The sequence below is a fragment of the Carassius gibelio genome, chromosome B3 (assembly GCF_023724105.1).
Source record: "Carassius gibelio isolate Cgi1373 ecotype wild population from Czech Republic chromosome B3, carGib1.2-hapl.c, whole genome shotgun sequence".
Lineage (NCBI taxonomy): Eukaryota > Metazoa > Chordata > Actinopteri > Cypriniformes > Cyprinidae > Carassius > Carassius gibelio.
The window spans coordinates 26,409,322-26,424,449 of NC_068398.1; the positions used below are offsets into that span (position 1 = coordinate 26,409,322).

General features: G+C 41.0%; 1 protein-coding gene across 21 annotated transcripts in view; it reads left to right on the forward strand.

Moving 5' to 3' along the window:
* Positions 1 to 14,304, forward strand: part of ep300b (E1A binding protein p300 b) — a 39,216-nt gene extending 24,912 nt beyond the window's left edge. For 13 of the 21 annotated variants that reach the window (XM_052549784.1, XM_052549790.1, XM_052549787.1 and 10 more), the window contains exons 19-30: positions 678 to 766; positions 2,663 to 2,773; positions 2,930 to 2,986; positions 3,103 to 3,180; positions 5,570 to 5,637; positions 5,865 to 6,015; positions 8,094 to 8,240; positions 8,381 to 8,660; positions 8,895 to 9,062; positions 9,335 to 9,496; positions 9,585 to 9,866; positions 10,012 to 14,304. In XM_052549784.1, coding sequence (XP_052405744.1) covers positions 678 to 766; positions 2,663 to 2,773; positions 2,930 to 2,986; positions 3,103 to 3,180; positions 5,570 to 5,637; positions 5,865 to 6,015; positions 8,094 to 8,240; positions 8,381 to 8,660; positions 8,895 to 9,062; positions 9,335 to 9,496; positions 9,585 to 9,866; positions 10,012 to 13,170 — 4,752 coding nt within the window. In that variant the 3' untranslated portion in view covers positions 13,171 to 14,304. The remainder of the gene's footprint in view (positions 1 to 677; positions 767 to 2,662; positions 2,774 to 2,929; positions 2,987 to 3,102; positions 3,181 to 5,569; positions 5,638 to 5,864; positions 6,016 to 8,093; positions 8,241 to 8,380; positions 8,661 to 8,894; positions 9,063 to 9,334; positions 9,497 to 9,584; positions 9,867 to 10,011) is intronic. The other 8 variants (XM_052549789.1, XM_052549793.1, XM_052549806.1 and 5 more) reach the window with 2 other exon arrangements.
* Positions 14,305 to 15,128: the final 824 nt, after the last annotated feature.

Below are 15,128 nucleotides of genomic sequence, written 5' to 3' on the forward strand. Positions count from 1 at the left end.
CCTAACCCTAACCCTTAAGGATAATTATATCTAATGTAGAAGAACGAGCTGGCGTTTGACGGACACTTTTCAGACTCGCTTCAGCCAATAATAGACAGGTCTGACTCGGGTGAAAAACCAATCAAAACCTCCTGTTCAGCTGCGGGGGTGGGCCGTTCAAACCATGCTATGCTTTGACTGTCAAACGCCTGTGTTGTCGTTTTGGAATCCGCATCATCAGCGTTTCAATATTTTAGTGAATGTGTGCTATGCTCCGATTTTAAATTGTAATTTTGTCAGCTCCTGAAATGGTTCAAACCATCGACATTACACAGCAGTATAAGTTAATAGAAACTTAAAATAGAAATAATGCTCAGATTGTCTCATTTTGGGTACAAAATAGAAAAAGAATAAAGTACTTTGTAACGCAGTAACTTGAGTAGTTTTTCAGCAAACTATTTTTTTAATCTTGAGTCATAGTACTTTTACTTGTACTCAAGTTAATTATTCCATAAGTAGCAATACTTTTACTTAACTACAATTTCTTAGTACTCTTTCCACCACTAGTTGTAGTATTTGACACATTATGAATTAGATTGTGGTTTCATGCTAAAACTAATGGGATATTGCTACCCAACTCTCCTTTTCCTCTCTTGCTTTCTCTTGTAATCCCTCCATACCTGTTTTTCTTCTTTCAGTTGGAGTTTTCTCCGCAAACTCTGTGCTGCTATGGCAAACAGCTGTGTACCATCCCTCGAGATGCTGCGTACTTCAGTTACCAGAACAGGTCAGTATTATACACACTATATCCACTGTATTAAACCCTCTATATCCACTCTACACACAGCCATAGCATAATACTGTGCAGTACAGCCATTAAAATAGTTATCAGTCATATTAGAGTAAGAATAACCACTTGACAGTTCAAAGAAACTTAAATTGAGTCCATATTATGCGTACAAACATAAGCAAGCTGTTTTATCTGTACAAATAGTTATAGTGAATGTGGCCTGATGGGTAATAGCCTGACCCCATCAGGCATGTCGTCACACTATTGTAGATCCTTTGCATTTCAGCCTAAAATCAGTTTGATGTTGCCTGGCAGCATTAAAAGCTCTGCTGTGAAGCGGCCCGGTGCTAGAATGATTTTCTGAAGACTCTAATAGACACTAGGCTACTCCACTACATCTGCCACATTCAGATTTGGTTTACATTGTTTATTTGTATGTAAGAAGTTTGAGGTGAGTATTTTTAAGAGGTCTGTTTTCATGTGCTTCGTAAAAATGTAAATGCTGTCCTGCTGTGAGCACACATTTCCCACGTCAGGGTGTTGTTGTTGAATATCAGGCCTGTTGATTTGACTTTCGGTGGCAAAATAAGACCACATTTCACATCTCTGATTTTAAACGGACGTTTTAAAGAGGGTCTGCATTTTTGACTCCAGTTGTGTTTTGTTGGTGTACTTACAATTAACAGGTGTGTTGGCAAGTATCTGTGTGGATTACCTCAGTTGGTAGCTACAAACACAAAATAACAAAGTCCTAAGCAAAACGATTGCAGTGCTCTTCCTCTAATGAGTTAGTGAAAATCATTGCCAGTTTTCTGAGTAACATCATCCTCGCTCCTAACAGCAGAACTCTTATTCACAAGACTTTAACCAGAATCAGAGGTTTTGGCGTGAACAAAGCTTAAGTGTTTGTATAAATTTGGAAACCTTAGACTTAATCTGAACCCTTACATTTGTTGCATAAAAGGCTACATAAAACTAATCAAGTCAATAATTATAGTATTAGTATTGTAACCATGTAATAAAAAATAAGCCCATGTGCAAGTAACCTTATATAACATGTTATATATTTTGCTTATTATGTTGTAATGCCTTTCAAGCTGCATTTAAATAAAGAATTTAGTGAAATGATAATGTCGGATACAGTTGCTTTATTGAAGGAACATTATTTCTGGGGTAAATTATGACCTGGAAATGTTTTATGAGATTCACCCAAAATGTACTGACTAAAAGTACAGTATTTCAAAATAGGTTAAGACTTTATTCATGCTGCCAACTACAGGGCGTACTAACTGTTTATCTGTCGCACGTTGTTTTAGTAGCGAATCTTGGGACCCTCTTTAAAATGTCCTGAAAGGATGATGGGTCTCTGTTGCTCCTGTTCTCATTCTTCTCTCGGTTCGTTCACTCAGTCCATTGTTGTCCCTCGCTCCTCTGGGCGTCACGGTTGTTTAAGAGCTCAGCGGGCGCGGGGGAGACCGTCTGTGCTTTTGCCTCGGCTTCCTGCTCTCTCTTTTGGTTTAATTTTCTTCTTCTACATCTGACCCACCCCTCCACCTGTCCAACATGTAGCTCTTTGTCCCTCATAACGGTTTTGTTTCTCACACTTTTTTAAAATATTCATTCTGCCCTCCTCCTCCTCCCCCGTCCCTTTCTCTCCCTCCTTTTTTAACGCTTGTGATGTCTGCATTGGCCTGCTTTGATGTGACCAATCATCCGCTCCGAAATTTACACGCAATCAATCAATCTGCCCACACAAAAAACCTGCTTCATGATTGGCTGCTCCTGGCGACGAACCTGCCCTCTCCTGTGCGCCTGTCTCCTGCCCTGCTCTGATTGGTGGCTGCGTCCGCGTGCCCTCACTATGATTGGCTGTGCTCTTGACGAACGGTTTAGTTCACCCAAATATGGGCTTCTTGCTGACAGGTACCACTTCTGTGAGAAATGTTTCAACGAAATCCAGGGGGAGAACGTATCCCTGGGGGATGATCCGACCCAGCCTCAAACGTGAGTAACCGTCTAAAAGTTTTGAAAAGTGTTTTGATCTTCTCCTTCATTGTTATTGTTGTGATGCTATTCCTCCGGAGAGTGTTTGTTCAGTGATTCTCACGACCCTCTCGATTGGGCGGCTTCTCTTCTCTGCCTCTCGTTTTCTCTCCTCAGGTCCATCAATAAAGATCAGTTTCAAAGGAAAAAGAATGACACCCTCGACCCTGAACTGTATGTACACAATTTCTCCCTCCAAATGTGTCTCTCGGTTCGCTTGTTCTGAAGTTTAAATCGAGGTGCTGATTTGCTGTCATCGCCTGACCTTGTTTTCTGTTCTTCCTCCTCAGACTGTTGGAATGTGGTGATTGTGGTCGAAAAATGCATCAGATATGCGCTTTGCACAATGAAACCATTTGGCCGTCAGGGTGAGCTACTTTTATTTGAGCACACTTTTATGTGACACATTCTACTGCAAAATAAGGCTTAAAGGTAGTGTGTTAGTGAATGTAAGGGTTTTCCTTTGACCCTGATTCATGCCTTTAAATAATAAATGAACAAAATAGCATTGTATAAATGTAATTTATGGATAGTTCTTGATAAATATATTTCCTCTTTTCATATATATATATATATATTTTTTTTTTTGTTTCTGGTTGGTATTGAAACAATTAATTGCTGTAATTTATTTTTTATAGCATTAACGAGATGAACCGTTTAATTCATTTTATAAGCAATGACCAGTGCCAGTGCCTGTATATAAGTATTGATTATGATATAATTACTATTGACCAAGTTCAGAGGCTGTCATATGTGGATCAACTTACTATGTTGTGTATTTTCATGTATTATGTAAAATAACTTTCATATTGATTCAATGGATTTATTGCATTTTGAGAAAAAAGGTATCATGGATTTATTGCATTTTGGGAGAAAAAATACAATTTTATAAAACTGTGGTGTGTGTGTGTGTGTATATATATATATATATATATATATATATATATATATATATATATATATATATAGGGCTGGGCGGCATTTAATAGACGGAGCCGTAGATCACTGACAAGCTATGAAATACCGCATTCATTTTCAAAGGCGATTCATCTGCTATTAATGAACTACTGTTCGTCTATAAAATGCCGCTCCATTTGAAACCAGGTGATTTAGCGGTAATCACAGAACCAGATTTACTCACATTTAACCCAGAAACACACACACATATATATATATATATGCATCTCAGTAAATTAGAATGTTGTGGAAAGGTTCATTTATTTCAATAATTCAACTCAAATTGTGAAAGTTAAAATTAAATGCACACAGACTGAAGTAGTTTAGAGAGTAATTGGAATACTTTATAAGACCAATAAAGAAAAATCTTTTTTTTTAATGAATTGTTGGCCAACTGGAAAGTATTTTAATTTACTGTACATGTACTCAATACTTGGTAGGGGCTCCTTCTGCTTTAATTACTGCCTCAATTCAGTGTGGCATGGAGGTGATCAGTTTGTGGCACTGCTGAGGTGGTCTGGAAGCCCAAGTTTCTTTGACAGTGGCCTTCAGCTCATCTGCATTGTTTGGTCTCATTTCTTATCTTCCTTTTGACAATACACCATAGATTCTCTCTGGGGTTCAGGTCTGTTGAGTTTGCTGGCCAGTCATGATCATTTAACCAACTTTTGGTGCTTTTGGCAGTGTGCCAAATCCTGCTGGAAAATGAAATCAGCATCTTCAAGAAGCTGGTCAGCAGAAGGAAGCATGAAGTGCTCCAAAATATCTTGGTAAACGGGTGCAGTGACTTAAGTTTTCAAAAAACACAATGGACCAACACCAGCAGATGACATTGCACCCCGAATCATCACAGACTGTGGAAAGTTAACACTAGACTTCAAGCAGCTTGGGCTATGAGCTTCTCCACCCTTCCTCCAGACTCTAGGACCTTGGTTTCCAAATGAAATACAAAACTTGTTCTCGTCTGAAAAGAGGACTTTGGATCACTGGGCAACAAGAAGAATACGACAACTGTAGCCAAATACCTTGACACGTCTGTGTGTGGTGCCTCTTGATGCCTTGACCCCGTCCTCAGTTCATTCCTTGTGAAGTTCACTCAAATTCTTGAATCGATTTCCCTTGACAATCCTCATAAGGCTGTTCTCTCGGTTGGTTGTGCTTCTTTTTCTTCCACACTTTTTCCTTCCACTCAACTTTCTGTCAGCATGCTTGGATACAGCACTCTGTGAACAGCCAGCTTCTTTGGCAATGAATGTTATGAATGTTTGTGGCTTACCCTTCTTGTGAAGGGTGTCAGTGATTGTCTTGTGGACAACTGTCAGATCAGCAGTCTTCCCCATGATTGTGTAGCCTACTGAACCAAACAAAGAGACAAATTTGAAGGCCCAGGAAACCTTTGCAGGTGTTTTGAGTTGATGAGCTGATCGGCATGTCACTATATTCTGATTTGTTGAGAGTGAATTGGTGGGTTTTTGTTGAATGTGAGCCAAAATCATCACAATTAAAAGAACCAAAGACTTAAACTACTTCAGTCTGTGTGCATTGAATTTATTTAATAAATGAGTTTCACAATTTTAGTTGAATTACTGAAATAAATTGTGTGCGTGTGTGTGTGTGTATGTATATATATATATATATATATATATATATATATATATATATATATATATATATTATTCCATGTAATGTTTTTCAGTGACAATTACTATCCTGTATTGTATCTATAAATGCAAGTTAACACCTATTCAGAGATGTAATGCTCTGTTTCCAAATATCTTGCTCTTTCTTTCTTTCATTCAGGTTTGTTTGTGACGGCTGTCTGAAAAAGGCCAATGCAACAAGGAGGGAGAATAAATACAATGCAAAGAGTATGTGGTTAAGCACTTTAAAATAACTTTTTGAGCATAGAATTCCATTCTTGACTAATTAGAAACAAGTATTTCTAAGAGCCATGTAATCAAAAGTTTTAATGTCAGATCTTGAGAGTGAATATGGTGTGTTGCACTGTTTTATGTTAATGAATTGTCAGAATCTATTGTAAACTGCTATGGTTGCATTATTTTGAACTCCCTGCATTTCGTTCTCCTTATTCCAGGACTTCCTCAGACAAAGCTTGGTAACTTCCTGGAGACACGAGTGAACGAGTACCTGAAGCGCCAGAGTCATCCAGAAACCGGTGATGTCACCATCCGTGTGGTTCATGTCTCTGATAAAGTGGTGGAGGTCAAACCTGGCATGAAGTCTAGGTGAGATACCGAGCAGTATATTCTGAAATGTTGTTCATTTTAAAGTTTAGGGGCCTTTGAATTTGGTTACTTACTGGTAATTAAGATGATTACGCATGATCTCTTACTGGTAGTTTACCAGTAAAGACTGTATGTGTGAAAGGGGCTAAACTCTTCCTCTGCATATGTGGTGAGTTTGGGTTTCTTTAATGTTCCTCTGGGAACCCTAACACAGGAGACTACATCAACATATTTCAAAATTTGCGATTTGTTGTACATCACAATTTCAAAATAAAAGAGTATGACTTTTCATGTGGCCAAATATTAAAATTAAATGGTTTTAAACTCAATGAATCACATGAAACATCACCAGGCTGTTGGCGCCCTCTGCAGGTATTTGTTATAACATAGGCATGTATTACATTATTGGACAACACTGTTAAATATATAAAACCATTTACTTGGTTTTGATACTTTTTTTAGGCTAATTATTATTGTCTCATCGTTAATATATATATAAAAATACATTTATATTAAAGCCTGTTTTTGACTTGGTTCTATTTGTATTCCTAAAAAAAAAAAAATCTGATTATTCACTTGTCAAAATAGATTCCTTGATTAGCCAAATAATCATTAGTTAATCCCTAGATTAGTTTTTTTTTTTTAATACAACAGCATTGTTTACTTTTTGTGATTGAAGACATATTTTGACATTTGAAAATTTCTTGAAGTATTAAAACAGTGTCTCGTTCTAGTGAACCAAGTATCTGCATTTTGTCTCCCCTAAGTGCACTGTCGCACACCTGTTGTTTCCAGTACATTTCCAAGTGTATGATACGATACAGCTTTCATTCTTCAGATCAATCATGTATTCATGAAAAAAAAAATCAGTTTGAATAAGGAAAGCGATAATTTTGCCATAGTATTCTTTCAAATGTTAAAGTTGCCAGTCATTGCATTCTCTGCATATGCTGCACTTTATTTTTTTCCTTTTTTTTTTATTATTATAAGTTTATATATTAGAGTCCTTAGTCCTTGAAAACCAAAAACTAGTGCAAGTCCTTGAAAGTCCTGGAATTTTATTTAGCAGTATCAGTATGAGCCCTGTTTAAGTTACCAGTTCTTGGACCATTTGAATGTTTTTGTTATAATTAATTGAACTGATCTGTAGCAAACTGTCTTTGTATGCTTCCTATTTTACATTTTATATTTCCTAGTATTTAATTTACCATTATTTCCTTTTGAACAAAATTTCATGTTTTAGATTATAGGTCATCTTGTACCCTGTCAAAGACAAATCTTACCAGAAAAACTTGATATCAAAAGCATCCTAAATGTTACACGTGTTTGCACCATAAAACGTAAACTTTCTTGTTATTGCGGTTTCAAATATCCCACCATAATCTGTAGTCTGAGCCTGTCAAGGGAAATCATTTTCAAATAATGTTATTTTTCATTTGCCAAATAACCCTTTGTATGTGTCCGCCCCCGCAAAAAAAAGTTCAGGCTCAGGATTATTTTTTTTTTGCTTTAACCCTTGTATAATTCATCTTATGCACTCGAACGATTATCATGAACATGAACAATTATTATATTGTATGATTCAAACTCTTGGAATGCCCACGCTTTTCCATTTATTTTTTTTATTATATTGATGTATGTGGGCAGATGAATTGCTTGCAGTAAACAATAACATCTTTATCTTGCTTGCACTCAAGTACAGCATCTCAGAGGAGACAGCTCACGCATCACTTTTGCATTTTGAGATGTCTTTTTCACTCACATTGGTAGTCAGTCTCATTGATTTGTTGCTCATTTGCATAAATTAAAATTGTTCTAAACTCTGAACAGGACTGCATTGCTTCACCATCAGTCGGTTGTGTAAATAGACATTGAATGCCATGAATGACTTCAAGGTGTTTTTACATTGACAGGACTTTAGGAGGATGAGAAAACAACATTGGATCAATGTATTACACAAACTCTGCTATTGCTAAGTGTATTGATGATGGATCTTTGATTCTAAATCTGTACAAATAAGTAAAACTTACTTTAATGGACATCATGAAAAGATTAAAGAATTTACTGTGTTTTTACAGGTTTGTTGATAGCGGAGAGATGTCAGAGTCATTCCCGTACAGGACAAAGGCTCTGTTTGGATTTGAAGATATTGATGGGACCGATGTCTGCTTCTTTGGAATGCATGTGCAAGAATATGGCTCAGACTGCCCTCCACCCAATCAAAGGTTAAAAATAACAAAGACACACAATCACACATCTTCAGCACACACAGAATTTCCCTCATGTGGATAAACATTACAAGAGGGTCTGAAAAAACCCAAGTAACTTTGCAATATCCTCTGCCTCTCTCTCTTTCTCCATGCAGACGTGTGTACATCTCCTACCTTGACAGTGTACACTTTTTCCAACCCCGTCACCTGAGAACCGGGGTCTATCATGAGATCCTAATTGGATACTTGGAGTATGTTAAAAAAATGGGGTTTGTCACTGGCCACATCTGGGCTTGTCCTCCAAGTGAAGGTGATGACTACATCTTCCACTGCCATCCATCAGATCAGAAGATTCCCAAACCTAAACGCCTACAAGAGTGGTACAAGAAGATGCTTGACAAAGCGGTAGCTGAGAGAATAATACATGACTACAAGGTACTTTTTTTATTAGCATATTTTTGTGTTTTGCTTTGGTACTGAAATTTGTACCGAGAACCATGGATTTTCACTGGTATCGGTACGGAATACTGAATTTTTGGTATGGTGACAACACTAGTGACAGCAATACTTTGGCCGACAGGAATCAGCATACAGCACTATAGTCTTTTCCCTTGTTTGGCTTGTTGTTGACAGCAATGTGTTAACTATTGCATGTTTCTCCTCAACCAGGACATTTTTAAGCAGGCAACAGAGGATCGTCTGACCAGTGCAAAGGAGCTCCCATATTTTGAGGGTGATTTCTGGCCTAATGTTTTGGAGGAGAGCATTAAAGAGTTGGAACAGGAGGAGGAAGAACGGAAGAGAGAGGAAAACAACACCTCTAGTGAAAGCATTGAGGTGAGAAATTGACTTAAATGATTTGTAACAATTTTGTACTGGGGGTAAAACATACTCAAGTGCCGAAGGAAAACATTTGTTGTGTAAGCCAAGTAACTTTAAAAAGTACTTCTAGAAAAACTTAACACATCCTTTGGGCTTTAAGACAGCTACTGTCCTTTCTTGTTTCTGACTTGATGGTAAAATTCATTCTAATGCAGCTTCTTTAATATGTATCCTTAAAACCTAATTATTATGACGATGCTTAAGATGAATGGTTTTTGACTGTCCAGGCTACTAATGGTGACAGCAAGAATGCCAAAAAAAAGAACAGCAAGAAGACTAGCAAGAACAAGGGCAGCTTGAGCCGAGCCAATAAAAAGAAACCGGGCATGCCAAATGTCTCAAATGATCTATCCCAGAAACTCTATGCTACGATGGAGAAACACAAAGAGGTATGTAGCTCCCAAAAACATTTGAAGCATTTGTCATTTACATGTATGGACTGAATTCACAAATATCTACACTCTGCTTAATTTCAAGGTTTTCTTTGTCATCCGTCTCATTGCTGGCCCTTCTGTCAATTCCCTTCCACCCATTTTGGACCCTGACACCCTGATGGCCTGCGATCTGATGGACGGACGAGATGCTTTCCTAACTCTTGCACGAGACAAGCACCTTGAATTCAGCTCGCTGAGGCGGGCCAAATGGAGTTCAATGTGTATGCTAGTAGAACTGCACAATCAGAGCCAGGACCGCTTCGTCTACACGTGCAATGAATGCAAGCACCATGTTGAGACGCGCTTCCACTGCACTGTTTGTGAGGTAAGAAATGCCATGTGGGATGTAAGACACTTGGTATGTCTTTGAAGAGGGTTTCTAAAAATGCTGTGATGCATGTTTTTTAGATAAAAACACTGAGCAACTTTTTCAACCCTTCTCTCTCTCTCTCTCTCTCTCTCTTTTGTAGGATTATGATCTCTGCATAACTTGCTACAACACTAAGGGCCATGAGCACAAGATGGATAAACTTGGACTTGGTCTTGATGACGAGAGCAACAACCAAGCTGCAGCCTCCACTCAGAACCCTGGCGACTCGCGTCGTCTAAGCATCCAACGCTGCATTCAGTCACTGGTGCATGCATGCCAGTGTCGCAATGCTAATTGCTCTTTGCCATCTTGCCAGAAGATGAAGAGAGTAGTGCAACATACCAAGGGCTGCAAACGGAAGACTAATGGTGGCTGTCCCATCTGCAAGCAACTAATTGCACTATGTTGCTATCATGCTAAGCACTGCCAGGAAAACAAGTGTCCTGTGCCCTTCTGTCTCAACATCAAGCACAAGCTTCGTCAGCAGCAGCTGCAGCACCGGCTTCAACAAGCGCAAATGCTGCGTAGACGTATGGCCACCATGCAGCGAGTAGGGCAGCCACCACCATGTGGCGGTGGGCCTCCTGGAGGTCTTCCATCCCCCGGCAATAATGGGGCCACAGGTCCTAGCACACCTACTTCGGTCGGTACGCAACCTGCAACCCCTCAGACACCCACTCAGCTGACACCCAACCTTACTTCTCTGCCCCAACCTGGTGTGGGTGGAGTCCCATCTGGAGCTCCCCAGCAGCCTCCTCAGCATCCTGTCCACCACCAGTTTCAGCAGATGCCAGGTGCAGGTGGGATGATGGCCTCACCACAGCAACAAATGGTTCCTCAACAACCTGTGGGACAACTATCACATCCACACAATCAATATGGTCCCCATTCCACAGGTCCTTCCCCAAATCCACAGTCACAGGGTAAGCCAAGCCTTGGTCCTGCAACTCCTCCTCAACTCCCCAACAATCCAGGCACAACACCCATGTCCCAGCAACAGCAACCTTCAGGTCCTCCGCCTGCAGCTGTGGAGATAGCCATGAAGATCCAGCAAGTGGCAGATGCACAGCGAAAGATGGCACAGGTTCAGATGCTACAAAGGCAGGCTGCACAAGCTGGCATGATGCCGCAGCACCATCAGCAGCCACAGGGACAGATGGGAGTAGCCCACCCTGGGATTGGCATGGTAGGGCAACAAGGAATAGCCTCGCAGGCACAAGCATCAGCTAACAGAGTGCAGATGGAGCAGCAGCAAGGATCTCAGGGAATTATGGTTGGAGCTGGGCCCATGCAGCAGCAGCAACCCCAACAGTCAGTTGTGCAAGGCCAAATTCCACCACAAATGCATCTACAGCAGCCGAGAATGAACCCACCACTTCAGCCTCAGCAGCAACAGTGGCCAGGGCAGGTTATGCCAGCCCAGCATAGGCCTGCCATGATGGCTCAACCGGGAATGGTTGCAATGCAGCCCCCTCCGCAGCAGCAGCAGCAGCAACAAATGCAACAACAGCAAGCATCCCAAATGCTGAATCGAAACGCCTTGATGAGTATAGTGCAGGCTGGTCTACAGAGTGGCATAGCAAGTGGGGCAGCAGCTGGCAATCTGCCTCAGGGAGCCCTGCAGGATCTGTTGCAGACTCTGCGATCTCCAAGCTCTCCTCTACAGCAGCAGCAAGTCCTTAATATTCTTCGGTCTAACCCACAACTAATGGCAGCATTTATCAAGCAGCGGGTTCACAAGTATAAAGGAGGTACAGGTGGCCCTGCTTTACCACAGGGTGGGCCAGGACCTATGGGAGGCCAGCCAGTGGGTGTCAATACTGGGGTGTCCCAGCCTGGCATGCACCTTGGACAGGGTGTTAACATGCAAACTCAACTTCCGCAGCTCCAACAGCAGCAGCAAATGCAACAGCAGCAGCAAATGCAACAGCGACCAATATTACAGCAGCAGCAGCAACTGCAGCAGCAGCAGCAGCTGCAACAGCAGCAGCAAATGCAACAGCGACCGATATTACAGCAGCAGCAGCAGCAACTGCAGCAGCAGCAACAACAGCAACAACAGCAGCAAGGAATTCAGGGTCAGGGGGTTCCAAACATGGCCAACATGAATCCACAGTTTAGAGATCTGGTCATGAGAAGACAACAGCAACTACAGTTTCAGCAGCAGCAGCAACAACAACAACAACAGCAGCAGCAACAGCAACAACAGCAGCAGCAGCAACAGCACCAAATGAGTAATCACGCAGCATTCCAACAGCAACAAGTTTACATGAGTCAGCAGGGTAACATGCCAGTACGGCCAGGTGGTCAACAGCTACAAGGTGTGCAACCTGGCCAGCAGCAGAATTTTCCAGGCAACCCTGCGCAACAGCAAGCTGCAGCTGCCTTGCAACAGAGGCTTGCACAGCAACACCAGCTACAGATGCAACAGCAGCATAAAGCGGCATCGCAAGGTCCTGATGTGGGGCACGGAGGAGGTCCACAGCCCACACAAGGAGGTCCTGGTCTACAAACATCACAGGCATTATTGCAACAGGCCTTGCATCAACGTATGCTTCAACAGCAGCAACATCTCAGTGGCACCTCACCGGCACAGCAGAACAACCCCATGAGCCCGCAGCAGCATCAGATGTCTCACTCGCCACAACACCAGCTACAGATGCAACAGCAGCAGAATGCAGCATCGCAAGGTTCTGATGTGGGGCATGGAGGAGGTCCACAGCCCACACAAGGAGGTCCCGGTCTACAAACATCACAGGCATTATTGCAACAGGCCTTGCATCAACGTATGCTTCAACAGCAGCAACATCTCAGTGGCACCTCACCAGCACAGCAGAACAATCCCATGAGCCCGCAGCAGCATCAGATGTCTCAATCGCCCCACTTGCAGGGCCAACAGCTCAACCAGGTCTGTTCCCCACAGCCCTCCCCGCGACCCCAGTCCCAGCCACCTCACTCAAGTCCATCCCCGCGCCAGCAACCACACCCCTCGCCTCACCACATCTCTCCTCAGACCCAAACAGGTTCTCCGCATCCCAACCACCTTCAGCAGCATCATTCAGGCATGGCTCCACCTCCTCCTCCTCCCCAACAGCCACAGCACAACTCTAAGGACCCAAGTGGATTTGGTGCAGATCAGAACGCCATGCTGTCTCAACTCAGTAACTTGGCAGGACTCCATGGACCTGGAGCTAATGATATGCTGCCCCCTAGTGGCCAGGACCTTGCCATTAATATGAATAACCCTTTAGACCTATAGTTATTACAGAATTCACAAAACCTCACCAGAGACAGTGTTAGATTTTTTTTTTATACTACAAGGATGAGTTTAGTGTTTTTCATCATAAATTCTTTGAAAATGGACCCACCTAGAGAGATAGCAAATAAGTAGAGGGGTTGTTTTCTTTCTTTTTATTTTGCCAGTTGTGTACATAGAGAGGATTGTTTCTCAGCCTCAGAACAAACCACAAGTAATATTTTCAACGTCAGGTCCTGGGGAGTACGTTTCCTTTTCCAAGAGATATTTTTTAAGATTTTAAAAGTGGTATAAAATTAAAGCGCAAATGATTAAGAACTTTTTTTATATATTGTTCCACCATGTACCAGTCTCTGTTATGTGTTTTACAGAGTCATATGGAACATTTCAAACGTTGTGATGCCTATATTATTATAATTATTGGAACATCATGCATATCTTCCTTGTAAATGTTGAGTTTTGCATTTTATTTATTCTAGCTTTTTCATTTGTTGTCATGATGGATTTTGTTCATGTGTGTTCCCAGAGACTGCTACAGTTCAGATAGAATATATTTTTGTTAATACCTATTAAAATGGGGAGCTATTCCTTTCCTTAAGATGGAGATTTAGGTTATTGAGTATAATATAAATTACAGTGTTGGGGGATCGGGTTTGGTGTGCGTTCTGCTGCCCAATGGATCTCATTTCATGCCATATTGGAAATTCCATTGGACATCACTTCTATTGCAACAGGATAAGTTTGTAGATGCACACACCCACCCTCAGAATGTTTGTGCACTCCTTATAAGACTTACTGGGTAGTGGAGGTGTCTGTACTGGTTGGATGAACGTTTTGTGTGTATTTGTGTGTGTATGTATTTGGATGTGGTGCCGGAATTGTTCTGCTCTCGCTAATATCATATTGAGCAGTGTTTCACATATGAACTGTATGGAGCAGTGAAACAATGCAGGAGAGACGAGCCACTGATTTTACTGTTTTCATCCTCCTTCAGTACCACACCTACTTTTCCTCCACTTCCAGAATTTTCTTTGCTCTGAACTTTGGGAGTTTTATTTGAATATTTTGTACTGTACAAAGGAAACACAAACTGTGGACTTTTTTTTTTTTTTAATAAAATGAATATAACAAAATTTATTTATTGGTCATGTGTTTTTGAGGACAATTTAAAGATTGGAATTTTTTTTACCATTTGCCTTTCTGCTTTGATCTTTTATTTCTTTATTCTACTCAAAAAGATACACTTTCTTCTGGCAGAATGGCAGTGTTCTTGGATTTGGGTTTGTTTGTTTAAATGTGTTAATAAGAGCTGTTAGGCTGGTCATAGTTGACTCATCAGCCAGCTGTCATTGCCGGTTGATGTTCAGACCAATGCTGAAGAAACTGCTGCTCCTGCAAATCAACCTAGAGGTGATAAAAAGGAACTGTAGAGATTCCCTGGTAAAAGTGTGGTTTTAGTGTCTTTCCCTGAGTGGTTAATGGGTTAATTCACCCACAAATGAAAATTGTCATTAATTACTGCTGTCTTTCCAAATCTCTAAGACTTTCATTCATCTTCAGAACACAAATTAAGATTTTTTTTGATGAAATCTGAGAGTTCTCTTGACCCTCCTTAGACTGCAAGGGTACAAGCCATGGTTAAGGCCCAGAAAGGTAGTAAGGACATCATAATAGTCCATGTGCCATCAGTGGTTTAACCTTAATGTTATGCAACTACGAGAATACTTTTTATGTGATGGAAAACAAAAATAAAGACATTATTTAATTTCTTCATGTCAGAATTCAATGTGCGTTCATGAGAGTACCATGATTCATACGTGTACATTCCTCTCTTTACGAACAAGCCGCAGTGCATCCGGGTTCTACATCAAGAGCCTCGGCTCCTGCTTCACCACCACCACACACATGTGTCGTGGTACTCTCATGAACATGCGTCTAATTCCGATTCATTTTCATTATTT